Source organism: Lipophrys pholis (assembly GCF_963383615.2).
Source record: "Lipophrys pholis genome assembly, chromosome: 2".
NCBI classification, from domain to species: domain Eukaryota; kingdom Metazoa; phylum Chordata; class Actinopteri; order Blenniiformes; family Blenniidae; genus Lipophrys; species Lipophrys pholis.
The window spans coordinates 17,750,371-17,772,128 of NC_137636.1; the positions used below are offsets into that span (position 1 = coordinate 17,750,371).

General features: G+C 37.6%; 1 protein-coding gene across 1 annotated transcript in view; it reads right to left on the reverse strand.

Moving 5' to 3' along the window:
• LOC308106645 (CUB and sushi domain-containing protein 1-like) overlaps positions 1 to 21,758 on the reverse strand; it is a gene marked incomplete at both ends in the record, with an annotated part of 411,609 nt that overhangs the window by 38,353 nt on the left and 351,498 nt on the right. Inside the window, 11 exons of the mRNA XM_080458503.1 lie at positions 656 to 853; positions 1,833 to 2,018; positions 2,128 to 2,316; positions 5,952 to 6,098; positions 7,408 to 7,479; positions 7,682 to 7,798; positions 9,400 to 9,513; positions 13,604 to 13,684; positions 14,913 to 15,058; positions 20,638 to 20,815; positions 21,256 to 21,444. Coding sequence (XP_080314629.1) covers positions 656 to 853; positions 1,833 to 2,018; positions 2,128 to 2,316; positions 5,952 to 6,098; positions 7,408 to 7,479; positions 7,682 to 7,798; positions 9,400 to 9,513; positions 13,604 to 13,684; positions 14,913 to 15,058; positions 20,638 to 20,815; positions 21,256 to 21,444 — 1,617 coding nt within the window. The remainder of the gene's footprint in view (positions 1 to 655; positions 854 to 1,832; positions 2,019 to 2,127; positions 2,317 to 5,951; positions 6,099 to 7,407; positions 7,480 to 7,681; positions 7,799 to 9,399; positions 9,514 to 13,603; positions 13,685 to 14,912; positions 15,059 to 20,637; positions 20,816 to 21,255; positions 21,445 to 21,758) is intronic.

The window sequence follows — 21,758 nt, forward strand, 5'->3', positions numbered from 1 at the left end:
TAATGTGGTTGGGAGATTATCTTAGGTTATCTGTGGACATTAAAATGTGACAACAACCTTGTGCAAACTCATTATGCTTTGCAACATGAGACTGCAATTTTTACGATGTCTTATCTTTTATCTGGGACAAAACCAAATCATGACTAGCTTACCTGCCTTTATTCACAAGATAGCCTTTTGAGTATCACCTGCTCATGTAGGAGTGTCTGTGGGTCTGAACATTTCAAACTCAATGACTCGAGTTATTTGGTTTCTGTTCTCGCTCATGAAAAGTAAGTATCTAAGGTAAAATCAGACATTAATAATAATTTGTGACGAGCGGTTTCAAAGAACTGTGTAGTGTTCAATGCAACATACGCACACATTAGTAGGAATGTAAAGTACATCTATTCATGCTAAAATGCAATGACTGAGGGTTTTTTTTTTTTTCTGAGATTGGACACAGATAAAGCTTCTTTTAGCATTTCACGAGAGAAATGTGAATACATCAGGATGTGAACAAGCACACAATGACACTATTACAGTGGAGTTTTATTATCTTGTTCAGAGGTGGCGGGGGTCAGATGCTTTGGAGCCCAACAAATCTGTTGGTAGCAGCTGTTATTACTTTTACACGAGCGATTCAAAATTGTGTTGATGTGATTGCAATACTTACTCTTACAAGCAGCTGGATCATCCGATCCCTCCCAGGTCCCATTGGCAAGGCAGCGAAGAGTTCGATGCCCCACGCCTAAATAATACCCCGTCGAGCATTCAAGCATCATCATGGAACCGAATTCTCCCAGTCGACCAGAGAGCAACCGGTAGGTCATGTGATCCAGCAGGATGCCTTCGACGCTGGGGCAGTGGATCGCTGCATGAACAAAAATGTTTTTACAACATTACAAGGGGGTAACATTGGAGCAGAATGTCAAAAAAAAAAAAAAAAAAGAGAACACACAGCAAAGCAAATAATTCTTGTAAATTAACTGATGCACGATAAAAATAATAACAAAAAAAACCTATATACACATAAAGATGCATATTTTTGAATTGATAGTTTGTGAAACTAGGCCAATTGAAAACAGCCACTGTCAGCATGGGTGATAGCATCTGGCTAGAAGATATTCATAAAAGTATTCAGTGTACATGTAGTGTATTTGTTGTTGTTCCAAAAACACATGTCTATGATCTCTTTGGGAGGCTGCCAAAGATCACACAGCTTAAAGCAGCTACATGCTCAACAAAATCATACTAGTCTGCATCCAAACATCGAGAGCAGACCTGGGAAACTGAATATTGCCTTTATTTTAAAGGCTCCTCTTTGTGTTTGTCCGTGAGAGTGTTTCACCAATTGATAGACATGCTCAAAGTATTTCTTAAAAGCAATCTCGAGGGCATGCTAAAATAAAAGAAAAAAGAACCACTGCTCTCTCACATGTAATCTATAAGTTATAAATTGCATATAATCTCTATTTTTGTTGTAACTTATTATAAAGTTAAAAATCTAACATATAGAGATTCAATTTTGGTTTCATTTAACTATATAATTCTATAAAGCTTGCTGTTATTTCTTGAATAATCAACTTTTATAATTTACAACATTCAGTGAAAAAAGGTATTTTTTGATTCAGAAATAAACAAAGTTTTACTTATTATCTTCGTGCAAATAGAAGGATATTTAATATATTTGCCTTTTTACTAACATCTTCATTAAAAATCTCTCAGGTGCCACACTAATCTAAATGCTTACAACACTACTACAGATGCACAATGATTAAACAGAAGTAGGGCTGTGCTTCTCACAACGTGCCCTCTTGCCGAGTCTTGAGTGATAGTTTGAAGCCACTTACGTAGACATCTGGGGATGGAGGCGGCGTTACTCCAGCTGCCGTCCTCCAAACACATGGCTGTCATCGGAACACCTGGGTCAAGGTGGTAGCCATGGTTACACTGGTAGGTGACTTGGCTGCCGACTGTATACTGGTAAGCATGGAAACTGCCGTTGCCCGGTGACAGAGGTATTCCACAGGAGACGGCTGCCAAAACGCAAAGAGAGGAGCTTTGTCGAGGAAATCCTCTCAAATTACAACTCTCTGATCTTTATCAACGTCTTTTTCATCAGCCGTTTATTGTTTGAACTTGTACCTTGACAGAATGGTGGTGGTGTATCCCACTGGTAAAGCCCGTTAGAGTCCAGCCTGCAAGTGGCATTGCTGGAGCCAACCAGCCGGTAGCCACGATTACAAAAGAACTGAAGTCTGCTACCTGGACGGAGTTTAGTCCGGTTGACCACACCGCCGTTCAGTGGAGGATCATTAATGCTACAGTAAGCAGCTGAACACAGAGAAACACAGACAGAGGAAGAAGAAGAGGAGGGCCTGTTTTTATTACAGTTCACAAGAAACACAATGCAACCAATTACTGATCTATATCTAAAAATAGTTGTCAGGCAGGTCAGAGCCATGGTTTTTAGTGAAACAAAGTCTTTATCGAGAAGTTTCATTTTTGGGAGGAGGAAAAGCATTAATTAAATGCATAGCAGACATCATCTCTGACCATTCGGTCATCGTACGGCCTCAGATTTAGAATCAAACACACACTGAATATTGTAAAGTTAGAGTAAAATAAGGAACTTTTTATGAAGTATTTCCATGTCTTCCTGGGCAGAGACTATAAAAGACAGAACTAGTAAAGCATGAACAGCCAGCTAAACACATCACTACCCTGAGCCACTTGGCACTCCGTTTCCTGTCCGATGTGGTCATTGCCTCAACTAATGTTGGCTTCTTTCCCTTTTGGCTTCACCTTGGTGGAATGACATTCCTACTCGGGACCACAGAGTCACTCTGTAATTGTTCTCATTTTGACTATAAACTTCTCATTCAGATAAATATTGCCCGTCTGTTTCTATCAAGTATGTGTATTGGCTTTTTTCTATTGTGCACCTTTCCTGCCCCAAAGCCAGTTTGTTAAATCCGAGAATAAAGAGAATCACAGAATAAAGGCCACATTTAACTATTTTTGATCAAAAGTTTATTTGATTATTAGTCAGTTACCCTGGCATATTCATTGAAACTAACTTCCAATCTGCAATCACCTGATTTGTACATATACTGAACATGCCGATATGCGTAACTATGTTTTAAAACATAGTTCCACTATTGCAGGACTTAATTAATTCCAAAAGGAATGGGTGAAGTTACTTTTAAACAATGTATTAGGACAATCCAAACTACACATATCAAAAGGAAACAGCATTAGGATAGACTCGACAGTACAGGAATTGTGTTATCCTCAGCATTTATGTGCAGAATCATTCCCATATTCATGGTTAAAATCCAAGTTATTATAGTCATTAAGAGCACACAGTGTTAAGTTTTTTTTTTTTTTATATTTCCATGGAGTTTAAAACCTTTTGCCAGACAATGGTCAAACTGAATTGGTTGCTTGTAATCTCTGAAGTGGGTTTATGTGGGTGTTCCTGTGGAGGCCAGGCACGATAATTAGGCTCGGTGATGGGTATCAGGCTGTGCCATTGTAAATCTTCAAAGCTGCTGAAACTCCTAAATTAGCACACCTTTTGGCTGCCATTGAGACCCCACTCACCTCAGCAAAGTGTAAAACCTTTGTGGCTTCACCAACAACCGCGACCTCCTTTGCTTTCACAGCCCTAACACTGGCTGCGCCCACCGGTTTGATGGGCAGGTTTATTGGGAGGCTTCAGCCCTGTCACATGTCCCAGCTTTCTGCACCAAGTCCCACTAATGGCCACACATTTCTCAATGAAAAGCCCTTTTGCACACTATTCTTTTAACCAAGCACAGATGGGTTACTCAGCAACTTGAACCAGCTTTATGTTCATGCCACATCTGTTTGTGATCAATTCCAGTGGCCAGGTCCCCTCTCTTGATATGCTGCTTTATCTAAGCACAGTGGCTTATCTTTCCATCAGTAGTATTTAGTGGTGCATTTATTTATTTTCCCATTGATTCTTTTTCACTACACTGATACTGTATGTTTTACCCTAAAATTCATACGATGTTAATTGCAGTTTGTTTTTAACCAACAGTACCTCTCTGACACACTGTATACGTGAACTATGTTTCAACACCTTAAAAGTTAATGCAAACATGTAATAGAATAAATGATATTTATAAGGTTAACCACAATTGCTGATCATCTCTTAACTTTATCACTCCCAAGCTCATTTATAAAAAATATATAAAACCCATACATACAGATGAAATATTCTAGTTTTCTGCATTATTTGATCATAAACTGTAATATATGTCTGTCACAACTAGAGAGAAAGAAAAAATGGAATGGAATTCTTTGAACATATCCATTGAAACATGCACAATGTTGAAATGGAAATAAAGAAGAAGCATCTGCCGATGTGAACCATGTCTCACATGATCAAAATCGCTAAAGACCCACATAGAACAAACACAAATGGAGATTATTTAGTGCTGTGGCTACTCTCCCTGAAGTGGGAGTCAAGGTGACACTCAAGACACAATGCAGGATGATCAAATGGCTTAAATAAACCTACAGTAAGAGCTAAAGATTTGAAGAAATCACAGGAATTAGTTTCACATTTCATGAACATGCCAAACCCAAATAACTGACCAGGCCTAAACGCACCTCCACATGCCACAGTCCATATAAAATCAAATTAAGATTTTTAGGAAGAGCACACAGTTGTCATTATGATTTGAGGTGGATTTGTTGTCTGGAGGCAGGGGCAGGTTACCATTATCAGAGGGAAAATTAATTCCTAAGTTTGGCAGAGAGGCTTACAAGCATGGTGTCAGGGTGGCTGACATGCTGAACCTGCAACAGGACAACCATCCTGACCGTGGAAGTGAATCTTAGAAAGAATCGCTTCAAATTTTTTTGGAAGAGTTTAGTCGTAGATCTAGAAGGAATGCTGTGGAATGACTTCTGAATATCAATTCAAGCCTAAATAATAGGGTTTTGGAAGACAGACTGGTGCAGATTTCTTCATGTATTATGCAGCTCAGAAAAGCAGCGCAAAATAATTTTGCCTTAATTCCCTTACTTTTTTGTATGCACATTTAATAGATGTGTTGAATACAGAATTACAACTGTTTTTGTGGTAATGGAGATAGATCAGATCACATTTTCTGACAAATTATTAAAGAATACTAAGCTGTTACAAGATTTGAAATGATTTTTCTTGCTGCTATAGATATATGTTTTCTTCACGAAGCACACACTTATAAAGGGAATATATAAATAGATTTTTCTTTTTGTCTGTATAGCTGCTGTGAAATCCATGCAACACCATATAGAAAAGAGACTTATAATTACTAGCCTTTGTGCCTCACGGCAGACTGAAATCTATACAATATGATTACCACCTTTCAAGATAAATGTCAATGTGAATTAAAAAGTAAAGAAAAGTAAAAAAAAAAAAAATCTTAACAAGTTAAACCTATAAATACAATTCGGGAAATTCTTTTTGGTATAAATTGACAGGTTACTCTTTTTACTTTATTACTAATTCTCACGCTGCTCTAAAGCAACATTTTCTAAATGATCCTTTCTCACTACACCACAGCCTTGATGCAGTGCTAAGAAATTGGAAATGGTTATGCATGTGAAAAAAAATATAATTGAATAAGCCAACAATAGCAAAAGATTCTTCAACACAGCAGGTCCGGTGCGATTTAATGTAATGTGTGCCAAAATAGACTTGGAAGACATGTTCAGATATCAACCCACATAATGTGGTTAGAAAGTTTGAATAGAAAAGTTTGATGGTAAAACTCCATGCAAGTGAAGCACATGAATAAAATCATAAAGTCAGCTATCCACAACATACACATGCTGCATCACAAACCTTACATACTGAAGATAATTCTGTGACATAGTTGATCATTCATTCTAGTGAGACTATGACTTTGAAAAAAAAAAAAAAAAAAAAAGAGTAGTATTGGATGTACCTGAATATCGTATTTTAAATCCTCTCTTGTTGGTTGCATGGTCCGTGGACCATCGTAGATAGAGCTGGTTTGTTTTAGATGTGAAGTTCAGCTGGGAGGAGTGGTTACCACTCAAAGCAACAAGTAAAGGGCTTTGTCCTGAGGATCCTTGAAAGAAACATGAATCAGGATTCAGAGCAGCCGTTGTTACACACAAAAAGACACATTTTTGTTATACTTATCCATTTCCATTTCCATACAACATGTGATTTTGTAATTTGAGTGCTCTGTGTGTCTACTGAAGGAGAATGGGCAGAATGGGATAAAATGAGACACAGATTAATTCTAACATATGTGTATTCCACTTTCCCAAATGACTATTGGCGTACTACAAGGTGGAAACGAGCAATATGTCACATTCACAATGTGTTTTATTGTTCCTAAAAGATGACGCACATGAGGTGTGACAGTATCAATAAAATGCTAACTAGCCCCAAATTACTCGGTCTACATGTATTTTGAAATGAGCATATTGTTGAGCTCCATCTCGGGTTTATAGAGCGAAGCTCTGCACCTGTGCTCATGTCTGCTGTCTGAAGAAAAGAGACTATTAGGCTCAAAGTAACCGTCTCCTCATTGAGAAAGACACACAAGTCATATTAACTTTCTAAATACTTCTTTTTTTTTTTTAATACGTCAAAATATCATTTATTTTAAAATGTTCGCCAAATTGTCAAGATAAACAGTTATAAACACTTATTGACATCTTGTGGCTTTCGACAATGCTGTGGGAAATCAGAGAGAAGGCCAGCAACATCCGCCTACTCCACAATGGTGCTGCTGCTGCTGCTGCTGCTGGCAACATCAAAGACAGCGAGAGAGTGTTTGGAACCAGGCAAAAATAAATACAAATAGACAGAGCTGAGTGGGATACACATATTAACAGCATATATCATACCCTGCTTGTGAATTCCAATAGAAATCACATATTTCAAAGGATAGTGAGATCAAATTCAGGGTTTGTCTGCTTGTTTTGATGTTTGATGTTTTTCAACTAACTTACAGTTCCCAGGAAAGGGCCCTCATACCCTAAATCAACATGTGTTTTTAGTGTTTGTGTGTAGACATTGGCTTTGTTGATTAAGCCACTAGATTCTGAAGTGGATCATCTTCAAGGTGTTGTGATTCATGATAGGAAAACCATGAAAGAAGGTAGAAAACTGTGAACTAGTCTAAAACATCTCATCTTGCACGCACACACGCACACACTAAAACTGTACACTTGCATAGTTATTTCCTGTTCCACAACCCAATTTGGAAGTCCCGGGGGGTAAAATCCCAACTCCATGAATGACAATTAAGTGTTGTGTATCTTATTAAGGGTTTTTTTTTTTCTTAACAAACAAACGTTGAGAAAATATGCTTGGCTATACAAAAGTTCAAGTAGGTGAATCAAACTGCAAAAAGCAGGGCGTACCATCAAAAATCTCCAGTTCATCAAATTGCTTCTCGCTGTGGAACATCTCCACATAGATATTAATGACGAAACCTGGAAAACAAAGCAAAAATATAGTCAACGAATGCTACATACATACATACACAATCTATGTTTGAAATGTGTATATGTATCTATGCCGAAAAAGCTTTTCAATTTCTGTCATGTAGTGAAAAATGGAAGTACTTCACTACATGCACTGCACACAAATGGCTTTTTTACAGATTGGAGTCAGTCTCTCATGCACACACTGTACCTTGAACCATCCGTAGCAGCCAGGAGCAGGTCTGGCTGTTTGGGTAGTTGCTAGGAAAGCCAGGGCTTAGAATCACACCTGAAGATGAAAACCGCTCCTCATTGGCAGGGCATTGGGCTGCATGGGTAGGAGACAAAAGCCATTCAATATGATAAAAAAAAAATTAAAAAAACTTTTTTTTTGGACGGTTTAGGCCTCATTTACTGTCGCTTGCTTACCTGCCTATTCTGACACTCAGCAGGTCACATCAAAAAAGTACATGCTTATTACATTACCTTTGAGTTCAAGTATCACTCTGGAAGCCAGGCCCTCTCCTTCTAAGATTTGACTGTTAATGTTACAGGATGTTAACAGAAACCATGCTGGACTCTGAGTAATTTCAGCTTTCATTTCATTTCTTCTTACGAGGTTCCTTTTTCTTCTGCTTTATAATAGACAGAAGATTGTGTTCATTCCACATTATGATGAAGGCCGAATGTCTCTTCGACACTCGGCTGTGGAAGGGAAGAAAAGTAATTTTCTCAAAAGAGCAATTCAAATCAATATTAATTTGTCTCATACAAATACCAGAGTCCACTAACGGCACTTTCCAGAGAGGAAAATGTAGTGTTTCGCTTGTCTGATGTCTCCTCAGTCCTAAAATCAAACATGCCACATTGATGGCAGAATGGACCGCTCTACTCTACAAGTGAATAAACATATTCAACATAAGCTGAACATCAGACTTAGACTGAAAAATATTGACAGCCTTTAAACAAGAGTCAAGCCAGTTCATTCATGCTCTCACTTTTTAAGTTTACTTGAATAGTTGTAGATTTCAAACCACTTTGTTACAGCTTTTCAATCCTAAAAGCAGTTTTGATGTTTTTGGTGTGCCTTCTGCCTAATTTAGTCAGTGATTTCCGATTTCTCCCCACATGACTCATAATAACCCACTGAGAATGACACTCAGCTGGCTGTTTACAGCTGGGATCTCTGCGCTGGAGTGCGGGGAAGAAGAGAAATGATCTCGGCAATAGCACACGTTTCTGTTGTCGCGATGTTTTCCTTCTTATATCAGGTCTCAAAGTACAGGTTAAAAGTTTGATTGCAGTTTGTGAAATCTGGATGGATATGAGTGTTTCCAGTAATTCATTTTCGATTGATGTCAAGATACATTTTTAAAAGAACCTCCCAAGGTTTTCCACATCCATACGTGATTTTCCTGACGCTTGATGACATATCCTGTGGCTGACAAATTAAATTGATTCACCACATTTGGGCCTGAGAAATGTGGATATTTTTAGGATGGGGATGAGCTAATAAAAAAGTTGTTGATGCTCCTGTTACAGTATCTTAAGTCAAAGAATTCCCCAACTTCAGCTGCACTTATTTAGTCTCTTAAAAATCTGTCCTGTTTGTCTCATGACTTTAAAGACGTAGACACTAAAACCTTGAACTACTATGACGATGAGGGGTTTTGACAGTTTTTAGTGAAGACCTGTGGGGAGCAATATAAACTTAATATGAAAGATGACACATAGATGATTGTTCCAAATAAGCTCAAAGTTATTTCCAAAATAAACTACATTTGTAAAGCTATATCCACTCAAGACACAATCTCACATCATGCTGTGCATCTTTTGATAGATAATCATGGACATAGATATTTTTGAGATTTCATTTGGGAGAGAATTCTTAATGCACATGCTCTCTATATATTGTGTTTGTTATCTTACCTTGACATGAGGGGGGCGGAGTTTCAAATAGCAGATGGGAATTCAGTTTGCACATCAGCTCTGCCTTTCCGACCAGCGTGTATCCAGGTAAACAGCGATACTTTACAATATCACCTAAGAAAGAAAGAAAGAAAGAAAGAAACTCAATTCCAACAGTTTTTGAACTATGATTCTTTGTCATAGTTGCCAGGTGGCCCTGAATATGTGCAGATCCCAATGGATTTTGATACTGTTTATGTCATTAAAATCAACATGATGTTGGAAGGATAGCCGAAAATTGGTTTTTCGTGGACGGCGTACATTTTGCTTTAAATGAAGACTGGATTTTGTCTCCATCTGTTAATTTGATTTGGGCCGAGGAAGCTTCAGTGCTTCACAACAAGTGAGGAGAGGAGACAGCATCAGATCCAGCAAAAAGTGACTTTCCCATTGAAGAGTATAAACTTTAAAAAAATTGTGACTTGACAAGAATGTCCTTTTTAGATGTTTAGTTTGTAAATAGTGTTACAAGGCGATGTTGCCGCTCTTACTCAATTTTGAGAGATACAGTTTGACAGGCCTGCCATCTTAAAAGTGGAGGAGATGTACCAGCTGTCAGAGAGATGTATTACATTGCTTCAGACTGTGTCGAGAAAAAAAAACATACAGGGGCTCACAGCATGGGGCAAGAAGTTGAAAATTATTGAACACAACAAACAAGAACATTCAACCTTTTGGTGAGGTGTTCAAAGCTTGTGTAATTTGCTTTCAGATCAATAACAAAGATAGTGGTGTCAGTGATGTCCTGTATTCTGCCAGGTAATACAAATCTAAATTTCACTATCACAGCTTGAGAGAGGTTTAAAGTTTTTTATAGTTATCAATACCCCAAAACCATCTCCTATATGTCTTTTCTCTGTCAGTCACTGTCTTCACATGACACCTAATTATTAATTATTGAGTTATTCCAACTGAAAATGGACTTCAACAGTATGTGGATGTTACAGGAAGAGGTGTTCTGTGCATTGCACTAGAGATGGATGCCAAATCCTCACCCAGAAGTCAGACAACAGGTAAACATGAGCTCAAACAAAAGAAGACAGGTCACTGCAAACTGTAAACAAGGAGAAACCTGATGAGGTTCATTTCTGAATGGATTAAAAAAACATCTGTAAGCTTGATATTGACGATTGTTATAGTCTGTGGGGTTGTAGGTCAACTGGAAATGGCCTAACGCTGAAAAACTGAAAGGGTGCATATGAAAATGTAATGCGTGAAGGAGCCGACATGATTCAAGTCGGGGTAAATTGATGCAGCATTTATATGGTATACTTCAGCTGAACTATGAGTTAAAGGACTCCCGGTCTGTTTGTCTGCCTCCGACTAAGAATACTGTTTAGTGCCTTTACATTAATTCCAATACAGAGACCTATGAAACCTTGCATGGATTTGTAATCCAAGTATTCCTTGTCAATGTAAAGATCACAAATTAAAAAACAGAAAACCTCCAATAACAGCATTCAAGAATCTGCAAACTTTCCTGATTTTGTGAGAAGTTGACACTTTGAAATGATTCTAAACTGTGGCTTTACTAACTCAGCTCTGAAAACCACTGGAAGGGAAAATAGATCTTGCTGAGGTTTTAAGAAAAGCCTCCTTTCTGTCTTTTTTCCTCCCCAAAATGTAGCTACTGTTGATCTAAAAAGTCACCCAGAATAAGATGTTTTGTGCAAATCACATAAATAGTGACTAGGGGGAAAGAGAGAGCTTGACAAGCAATCATTTGTACTAAAATGAATAGCTTCAGAACATTCAGTAGGGCGAGAAAGAAAACTGAGATGAAAGTAAAATCTCATAATCTCATAGTCATAATTGAGTAAGTTCAGTTAAAGTTAGAAGGAATTAAAAGTAAATAAATGAAAAGGCCTTGGCATGTAAGAGCGGGAATTTAAGATTTTGCTCAATTTTAAAATCAATACACAAGTTTAGTAAATGAGGCCATTGACCGTGTTAACTCTTCAACCAAATGTCAGATTTCCATTTATCCAAAGTCTAATCAGTAAACCAGCGTGAGCACACGATATGTCAAGGCTTACTCACTAAGAAACAGACATCACACACCCAGAATGTTGTGGAAAAATACTCAAGGAAAAATGTGAAAAGAAGGTGATCTCGTAATGGAAACGGATGATGTGACGAGTTTATAATTCACGAGACCAACAACGTGTGTACTAACATATCGCAATATTTAAACAATTCACTTAAAGATGACAAGTGGGATGACTTGCAGTATTCAAAATGTGTACAGAACAATGAACAGGAGAGAGGACATAGTCATAGTGTGTTCACTAAATTCACAGGGCGGGAAAATATTTCATTCTTGGCCCCATATAATACTCTGAAATTGCCCACTTGAATGAAATCCACTATATCCTCATCAAGAAACCCTTCTTTCTTTACAGTCAGGCTACACCCTCTGGCTTGCATGCTTATGGAGAAGGATTCATAGTCCGAGAGGATAGTGACCCCAACATACCTCAAAGCTTTGCAAGAACTATTTCAGGACCAAAGAGGACCAAGGAGTGCTGACTTTAATGGACTTTCCCCCACCATCACCTGACCTCAACCCTATTGAATATTTATGGAGGCACTAGAGAATTGAAAGAGCCAAGTACCTGGTGATACCACATGCAGCTCTCAGGAATAATGTTAAATCATGCTGGGGTGACGATGGCTGTCAAGTTTTTTAAATGCGTGCGGTCCTGGGCTGATTGACTTCATGCTGTTGTTCCAAGGTAAAGGCTGGGAAACAAACTCTGTGTTCTGAATTTCTCAGCATATTTCAATGACTTCACTTTAAATAGTTAAGATGAGATTACCATTTCTGATCAATAAAGCTAATGGGAATTCGAAACATTTTTTACAAGATGCCTGAGACTTCAACCAACTGCAGTTAAAGATGGATTGAACAAAGTACGTCAATCAAAACTGATTGAGTCAAGGCCACTTCGCAAAACACAGACAACAAGAATTCCCAAAAGTTTGGGACGATGTGTCAAAGATGTCCACACATTGGAAATCTGTCACTTTAATCAAATTCCCATTTTTTAATTGGACTAATAAACAGTAGTAATACATTCCAATTTCCAATTTACCTTTTAACCCATTGTTTTTTCAATAATGAATGAATAGTGGATAAAACTTATAGGGGCATCAACTTTTTTATGTGCTAATTTATAAGATGTTTGTTTAATAAGCACTTGGAATAACTTAATGCGACGTTTTAGAAATGTTCAAACATCTAAAATGTCTTATTTATTGGAATCAGTTTATCAGGTTTTGAAGCTAAAACCAAGTTGAGAACCAAGTTATTTCTCTGATCACTGCTATTGCTAGAATCAAGCTTTGTGATGACAGAGAATAAATGAGTATTAAAAATTAATGAGGAATTCAAAATGGCAAGAAATCAGTTTTTATAATTTAGTAAACACATACTCTCTCGTTGTTGAATATTAATGTAAAACATACATTGTATCATTGTTTTATCTCTTATTAGAGTCACATCTCTGCATTGTGGTTTCTAATTGCTGTAAATGATTCTAGAGTGGTTGCTACTCATCATTTTTGCTACTTGTGAGAATCACTGCTAATAAATATGTATATTCTATGATCCAGAGTGACACTGCTCTGGAGTGAATAATAAGGGATTATGTCCGGAAAAAAAACACCAAGAATTACAAAACAATTTCTATGAAAACACTGATACACATCCTGTTAGAGCGCTACAATGAAAAGTGATTAAACATCCATCAGAAACTACAATAAAGAAGCTGCGCCAGAGTGTCCATAGGGTGCTATTTTTAGGTACGTGCACTTCTGAAATAACGTAGGCTATTAATGAAGTAATCAATCAGCGAAATAATGACTTACTACATGCCTGATCAGGTAGTTTGTCATTTTGATCTTATGATGGACCACATTAGATGAGAATGACAATTCTTTTTAATTTTGAAAAATGTGCCAAATAGTATCATAAAAAATAAAAAAAACTTAAAAAATATCTCACTGAATTGACAACATTTTTCATGCAAAAATGCAAGATCAGCTGTCTCAGTATCACTACAACCATTTTGTTAGTTAGCGTGTTACCTTGGTTCGTATGCGCAGGAGTCCTGGAGGTTTTTTGCGGAATAAAAACTAACAAATATTATTCAGGACTGCTCACCTATTTGGAAGTCTTCATCCTCATAGATCACCTCTGCATTGTCCACAACAGGAGGGGTGGAACATTTCTTTAGACGGTAGGCTGGACAGAGGAGAAATTAAATGAACGTCAAACACGCTCAGAAGTAGACATCATACATGAACGGATAAACAAATACCCCACTAGATTGTACATCTTTTCATCTATTTTCTCGACCACTTCGTCCAACTTAGGGTTGCAATACCAGCTGACTATGGGTGAAGGCAGCGTACACATGTGTGGTCAATCACAGAGAGACACACAACCCCACACATTCACATCGACAGACAAGTAGGAGTTATCAATGGAAGTCAAATGCAGTTTTGTGGACAATTGTCAAACAATTGTCATACATGGAGAACACCCATGCAGGCAAAGCAAGAACATAACAATGACATAACATGAAAATTGTGCAGAGATAGACCCCCAAGCTTGGACCTGAACTGAAAATATTCTTGCAGTGACCTGAGAGTATTAATCACTACAACTCACTGTAGATTTATTTCAAATCCAAAAATACTCCTAAGACATAAGTTCAACTATATTCCTACTCTACAAAATGTTCATAAATGGTAGAAATTCAAGCAACTTTTCTCTGGCTCTCGACCTGCACCCTTCAATGAAAATCTTGTTTGATCATGGTCGCTCAGTGGTGAAATGAGAGGAAGGTGTTTAATTGGTTCTACAACAAAAACACATTTCCACCAGAGGACAGTAATAGAATCAGAACTCATTAAGGCAAAATAAGTAATGTTATAAAGTTTTAACTAAACACAAAGGTGCAGCCTGATTTTCCTGTGTTGCGTACCAAAACAGAGTAACACCTCAAAACACAGTGTTGCATTCTTCGTGACTAGCTCTGTGTGATTTAAACAAAATTTTGAGCTCCATTTACAAAAGCAACAGCTCAGAGTGCACACATTACCAGAGATTTCAAGAGAATGTTTTCTGCTGATGTGTAAACATCACATGAAATACACCTATTCACAGATATAAACTTGTATGGACTAAATAAACACTGAAAACTGAGAGGTAAATGGAGACTGTAATGGGAAAATGTGAAAGAAGAAAAGCCAGAAGGGCTGGCTTGTGGCTCAATGCATTTTTGCTGCAGTGAAAGACCTCTTACCTCGTCTTATATAGTAGCTATTCACTCTTTACACCTAGCCCGCATCAATTCCTACATTTAAATTACTTTTCTTTTCTATCAAGAGAGTTTGTTTTTCTATTTACATACACAGACGATATGAAGAAACATTAAAATCAAAGTCACTCTTTTTCATAAAGTTACCGTGGAAATTGAGGATGAAGAAACCTCCTGTTGAAAAGTCCGAGTGAAAGCGAATCAGGACCTTTGGGCTGGTACTGTAGGCCGACTCCAGTGCTGTGTTGCCGCTGAAGACTCCCAGCTGAGGGCTCGCTGTATCTGGGCCATCCCTAAGAGTAGGAGAGGCATAAAAGTCTTTATTTGACTCAATTTACTCTTCACTTTGATAAATGTTGACCAGGAATGCAAACAAACAGCATTTAGTCTAATGACAAGTCACTTTCCAGATTCAAAGAGCAAAAATTTGGTGGATATTGATGCTTCTTTCTTTTTTTTTTTAAAACATCCTCTTTTATTCAGTGGTTGTTCTTTATGATCCAATTAGCAATATGAGAGGTGACAATACATTTACAATTGAGAGATGTCATTTGTATATTCTCACAAATTGAAATCAACCCCCCCCCCCCAAAAAAAAAAATGCAGTCAAATGTAGACTATGATATATTTATTTTACATTCATAACTGTCAACAACAAAAATGGGTGCATGAAATTCACACCCAGAGACAGGAGCTCTGGATTTTCACAAACGAAAAAGCAAACTGCCAAAACTTCGAGAAATTCAACTGATGGGGTTGAAATAAAATCTCTGCTCCAGTGAATAACTCATTCCACCCACTGCACAAAATAAGTTAACCTAACATTCACGTACTGCACCTTTAAGGTATTTGCCTGACAAATATGATATGGTAATTTGTTTGTGAAAAGGGCAGTGTAATAGTTTGACATTCAAGCAGCGGACGACCGCATGTTCGTTGTTGGTCACACAAAACATCAAACAATGGCCTGAGGATACCATTGTTCTGGTAATCAGTCCACTTATCTTGACAGTGGACCAGCAGGTCAAACTCCTGAACGACATGGGCACACCTGCTGCATATTCATCAGAGAATCAAAACATAGAAGAAAACAACAAACATTGCCTGTGAACTGCTTTCTGTTGTGTTTCGGTAAGAATTGGTCAAATGGTAATTAATAATGGAAAAGTCTTTGCTCGGAGCTGTGCATGAGGTCCATACTGCGGTTCAGCGGCACATATTTCAGACAGTGGTCCTTTAAAGCTTTCTACCGCCTGAAAGAGACATTGTTGTAAACAGCTGACAATTCAAAAGGCAGGCTGGATGTAGTGTTGACTTCGTCCCCACTTCACCTCAAAACTTTATTATAAATCTGTTACCTCAGATAAAGCTTCTTCAGATCACTCCCGGCAGAAAATCCATTTGAGTTATCAAACGTAAATGCTGTCAGTCAAGTGTGTTGTAATTATCAAAAGGCAAAGACTAAAGTGCTGACGGGTGTCAAACATCAGCATGTGCCACAACCCTGAAACACAGTGAGTGGATCCCGACATCATCTTCTTAAATGCCAGACATAGATATTGCATTACCTGAATGAGTCAATAAAAGGGAGGGGAGAAACCATGGGTGGCAATTGTTAACCGAAAAAAAAAGAAGGTAGATTTACAGAGAGAATATTTGTCTTATATTTTTCTTTGCTTTTTTTTTTTTTTTTTTTTCAAACCATTTCAAACAAGTTCAGTGAACAAAGCCCACAGATTAAAGGCTTAACTTGACTCATTAAATATTGAGTGTTGTTGAAAGGTTACATTTTCTAACATTCCTAAATGCCCAGTTTTAGGTTTTAATGAACATGCTATTGGATTAAACAAGGGTTTTAAAAAATTAATTCATGAAGAGTGCCTGAGATCTCTTGGCTCCTCAATAATTCAAAGTCCTCTGAAGGTGTTGGAGCTCATTTGGAGGATTAAAATGTGCTATTTGGGTCATTCAAATCAGACTTCATTTAGATTTTTCGGCTTTAATTTTTACTTAGAAAAGAATAAACACCCATCACATGCAACATATTTTGAAACATGTTATTTGTAAAACATGTATTTACTTAAGATTTACTGTAAAGTTAGGGAAACGCATAAAGAAAACTTTGATTTGAAGTTAGTTGGTGACCTTTATTTCAGTGGACTTACAAATGTACTTCTGTGGAAACTGTTTAATGAAGTCAGTACAGTGTCAGACTATGAGACTATCCTGTGAGTTAAAAAAAAAAAAAAAAAATAGCTGCTGGTGTGAATAACACACCAGCAACACTTTCTGAGACAACATGGAGCAAGGAATAATGAATAAGACGTTCTTCCACTTCTTTTAGGCCTTGAATCTAGAAAAGAATAATAAAAATGGGTTTTATTTATTAAGATATGGGAGTTTTTTTCTATTTACCCACTCTTTCTACTTTGACACTAGCAAACTGCAGCTGAGAGCAGGGTGCTTTCGGGAGGAATACATTAACAAGCGATAGAGAGGTTGAATGAATTACTGTTAAAAGAAAGCAATGTACTCTTTGCAATAGTAAGTGGTAAAAGTTAACAATAATGAAAGGCTTTTTGAACGTGAACCAATGATTTAGTGCAGGGAATATGAAATTGTTAAAGCAATATTAATTTATATATACGCTTCTGTTATGGTTCGGAAATAATCACATTAACTTGTAAATTTATTATTTGTTAAACAAAATTGTTGATTTAATTTGGTGTGGCTCATTGAAGGATCTGGTTTTATTGTTTTAATTCATTCTAGTTTAATCGGTTTGTTCAATTATCTTTGCAAATGCAATATTCTGATTCTTGTAACATTTTTGAGTGTTACTGTTTTGTTAAAAACGTTCTTGTGTGAATTTTGCCATAAGAGATATCTGGCATGTGAATTTAAGTTGTGTTTCTTTTGTAAGTCTACGGTAAATCTAAAATAGTGATCTGACTGCTGAGACAGAGTGATATGTAGAGTGTTTATAATCAATGCAGATCAGATGTTAAAATATAGTCTACAAATGCCAAATGAAACTGATTAGTATTTCTGAATAATTCAATCTCCACTCCCACCATTACCCCTTCCAATGAATATTTTGTGGATAAAATGAGTTACCCCCAGACTCAATCATAGAAATAATCAAATATGAAATTATGATCCACAAATTCAGTCTTTTGAAAGCTTCTGTGAAAATAATGTTTCCTCAAGAACTGGTTCCCTCCAAAGAGCCTAATATCTCATCATTAGTTCTAAGAGATACAGGAGGTCTCCTGCAGCTACTTTACATCACTTTATAAATCTGCTGTCCAGTTAAGTCAAAGGATTCAGAATGAACTGTTTCTCTGCATTAAAGTGGTGATTTCTTTTTGGGTACTAATTACAAGTTCTCAAATTGTGCAATTAATCGTGCCTAATTATAGTCAGAGTTGTGATTAATTAGTTAATTTGTCTTTTAATCCACATCCCCTAATGTATGTGCAAAGAATCACAGCACTACGAGGAAATATTTTTCAGGGACACTGAAAAATATTCTGACGTATCCGATTCATTATTTCTTCCTATTCTTAAAGACGTCAATATACATGCTGGCAATCTTATTACAGGTTTCAAGTGCTTTCAGTGATTGATTTTTTTTTTCTCTTCATTTTCAGCACAAGGACAGATTAAACATCACTTAAAGCAGTAATACGTACACTAAATATAGTCAGTTCGGTAAAAGAAAAAAAAATGTGGAGGAAAAACTGATTCTGATTGAGTGAGAATAACCTACTGTAAGGTTTTTTTGTTTTTGTGATGTGGGAACCATTGCTCACTGTTAGCAATGGTTGAGTGATATTGGGCACAGAGCCAAACACAACTGGTGGAAAACCACGGAGACAGTTTGGCTTTAGTCCCCGACATCTGGATGCAGCTGCTGTCACACAAACCCCGTGGGTATACGGGGTAGAAACCAGCAGACACACATCAGTGAAAAATGGCGTACACAAGAGCATGTTCAACACTCATCCCCCACAAGTTTCATTATTGAGAAACCAGATGAGGCCAATGCTGGAAAAAATTGAAATCAGCTTAAATATTCAAAGCTCCCAATACTAATGACCAGTCAGTGAAAGGAATGATACCTCATTTCAGATACAAATGTGATAAATAATCAATAGTCAGCCGTTTCTGACAGCACAGATACTCATTGCTTTGCTGGAACCAAGGAGAAGCCATGTAAATGCATAAGTCCTGTTAACTATGTTATTTACTCAGCATTTATAGCACACACAAAACAGACTTTTAGTTTTCCAGCAGCATTGTGAAAAAAGGGAATCCTTGGCCAACTGATTTCTATTGTAAAATTAGTTTCTTGTTAACAGGCTTGCTTTTTCCCCCCAGCTCTATAGGACCACATCTATGAAGAAGTGTGCCCAGGATATTGTCAACAATTTACTGTTTTCACTTTGTTGGATATCTTCTAGAGAGCAACTAAGAAGAACTAAGGATTTGGAGATCATGTGACACAGTAGGTTGTGTCACGGATGATCAGTGTATAATACATTGGAATATTTTGAAGTGATAAATGCCAGTGGGAGCTATTTACATGCATGAAATGAAGTTGCAGTAGACCTTTGTATCATCCACTCTAAATCTGTCTACGGCCCTGGAAGGTAGATGGCAACCCACTGGGTGCAAGAAAGGCACTCCTCTCTTCAGTGCCAGCCCCAAGTCACATCCAAATATAGTCGTGGGTTTGGAAATTAGTTGGACTGAGAATCTTATACTGTATGTACACTCATTTTCCATTATAGGGTTCTTTTGTTGCCCTACGATCTATGGTTCTAATATCATAATTTGGTTCTCTATGACTGGTGCCAAAAACACATGAATCTCTAAAATCAATTTGCAACCACAAAATAACTCAGTACAACACCTCTCCGCAGCGAGAGCCATGGTTCTGCTTTCGGGCAAGATTGAAAGCGAGGAGCCACTGACTGTGAATGTATTACTTTCCCACTGCCTGCCTTTCAGCTGCTTACTCCCTAGAGCTGGACTCTTTAGCTTGAAAATTAAAGCCAGGCCTCAACCCAAACATCAAATATGTCGATCATAAACCAAAAGTACCCAGAATGATGACACAGCTCCATTCTTACTTGACCTGAACTTTGTTCCTCATAAATACACTGTTCAATATTATTTTGTGACAGCAAATGTGATGCACAGGGAAAGTATTAAATAAGAAATTTCTCCTGGACTGACCCAAGCTTGTCAGATCCAGCCGAATCCCGTTGGATTTGTGAACCCAGCTCTACTTCTCCTTTCATTATATTTCCTACTCCCAACTGAATCTCATCATTACTTCCAGAGTGCCCAAGCCCTCTCTGGGCCTGCGTATGACCATGGTACTGACTTAGATTGAATTGGTCAGTGGTCCCATTGTAAATGCATTACTCCCACACTCCCAGTATTACACTCTTACCTTCACACTGAATTCCATTATTACTACAGGAGAGTCTGTGTATGCATAGCAAAGAGTATATACACAGCGTGTGTGTGTGTGTGTGTGTGCGTGTGTGTGTGTGTGTGTGTGTGTGTGTGTGTGTGTGTGTGTGTGTGTGTGTGTGTGTGTGTGTGTGTGTGTGTGTGCGTGTGTGTGTGTGTGCATATTTGAAGATGTATATTTACTGTTGACATTTATGCGTGTCTCTGTTTTAGGAACTCAGAAGCAGTTGAAACACAAAACACATTGAGGTATATTTTGTAGGTACAACACTGTGTTTGAATAAAGTGAAACATAAAATGAATAAAAAATGCAATCAGTGCCAGGGATAAGAATATATATACGTCTGTGACACAGACATTTGGGAGTGGATGTACTCAGACTTACCAGACAGCAATGTAATCAGTGACGGGCTCTGTCTGCAGTAAGGTAAAGTTGATATAAACTCCGTGTCCATGGGGAACAGTGATGAGCCAGCTACAGTCTTGGGAGTTGGGATATTCACTGGGGTACTGAGGTGAATAGATCGTTCCATTTTCCGCAGTGACATTATAACCACAAGGAGCTGTGAAAAGCAGTAATAAGATTGCCTACTTGTAAAATGATCATTTCTCTTTAGCAAGTTAAACATGGACAAATTGGGTGACAAGAATAAATAATGATTTCCAGATAGCAAAAATTTCATTATCACAGTATGTGAAACAACAAAAGCAGCTATAGCAGTAGTAAGAGCAAAATTACATATACAGTAACAAATACTTTCGGCTTATCTGCTTATATATTGTTAGATTGTGATGTCAGTAAAAATGAAACAGTTCTACCTAATTTACCTCAAGATAACATTTGTCAAATGTTTACATCATAAATGACGATGGATTTCTGTGGGGTGGTGAATAAATAGACTTGAATTACATATTCATTTTGAATTTAGTGAATGCTTAAAACCCAGTTGTTACACAATTTACCATACAACAACCATAAAACAAAATCAAACCTTGTTCTTACCCTCACAACGTGGAAATGGATGGTTCCACTTCCGGTTGGTCCCGTGCAGGCATGTCAGAACTGTGTGTCCGATCAAAACATAACCAGGGTAGCACTGAAAAGTGATCGACTGTCCTGCGCTGTAGTCAGCATTGACGATGTCCCCATTCAGAAAAGGAGAAGGATCTTGGCAGTTTTGAAGTTGATAGGCTGAAGATGGAGTTGAAACACATGATTAAATCTGTAAATATACATCAAATACATACTTAACAGTAGAATGTTTGGTGTTAAACTAACTAAGCAGGGAAACACGGGTGGCTTAATACAATGTTGTCCTGAATTTGCTCATCATTATCTTGTCTTGCAGTCTCACCCAATAGATTTGAATGCCTGCCACTCAAAGTCCCCAAATGTGGCAGTAAAACGGCAACTGAGATTAATTGTACTTATACCCGTTTTTTGTGTTTGTATGCGGAATAAACTTGAAGTGGCATTAAGAAATCTATGAGTCGCTGAGGCGACCA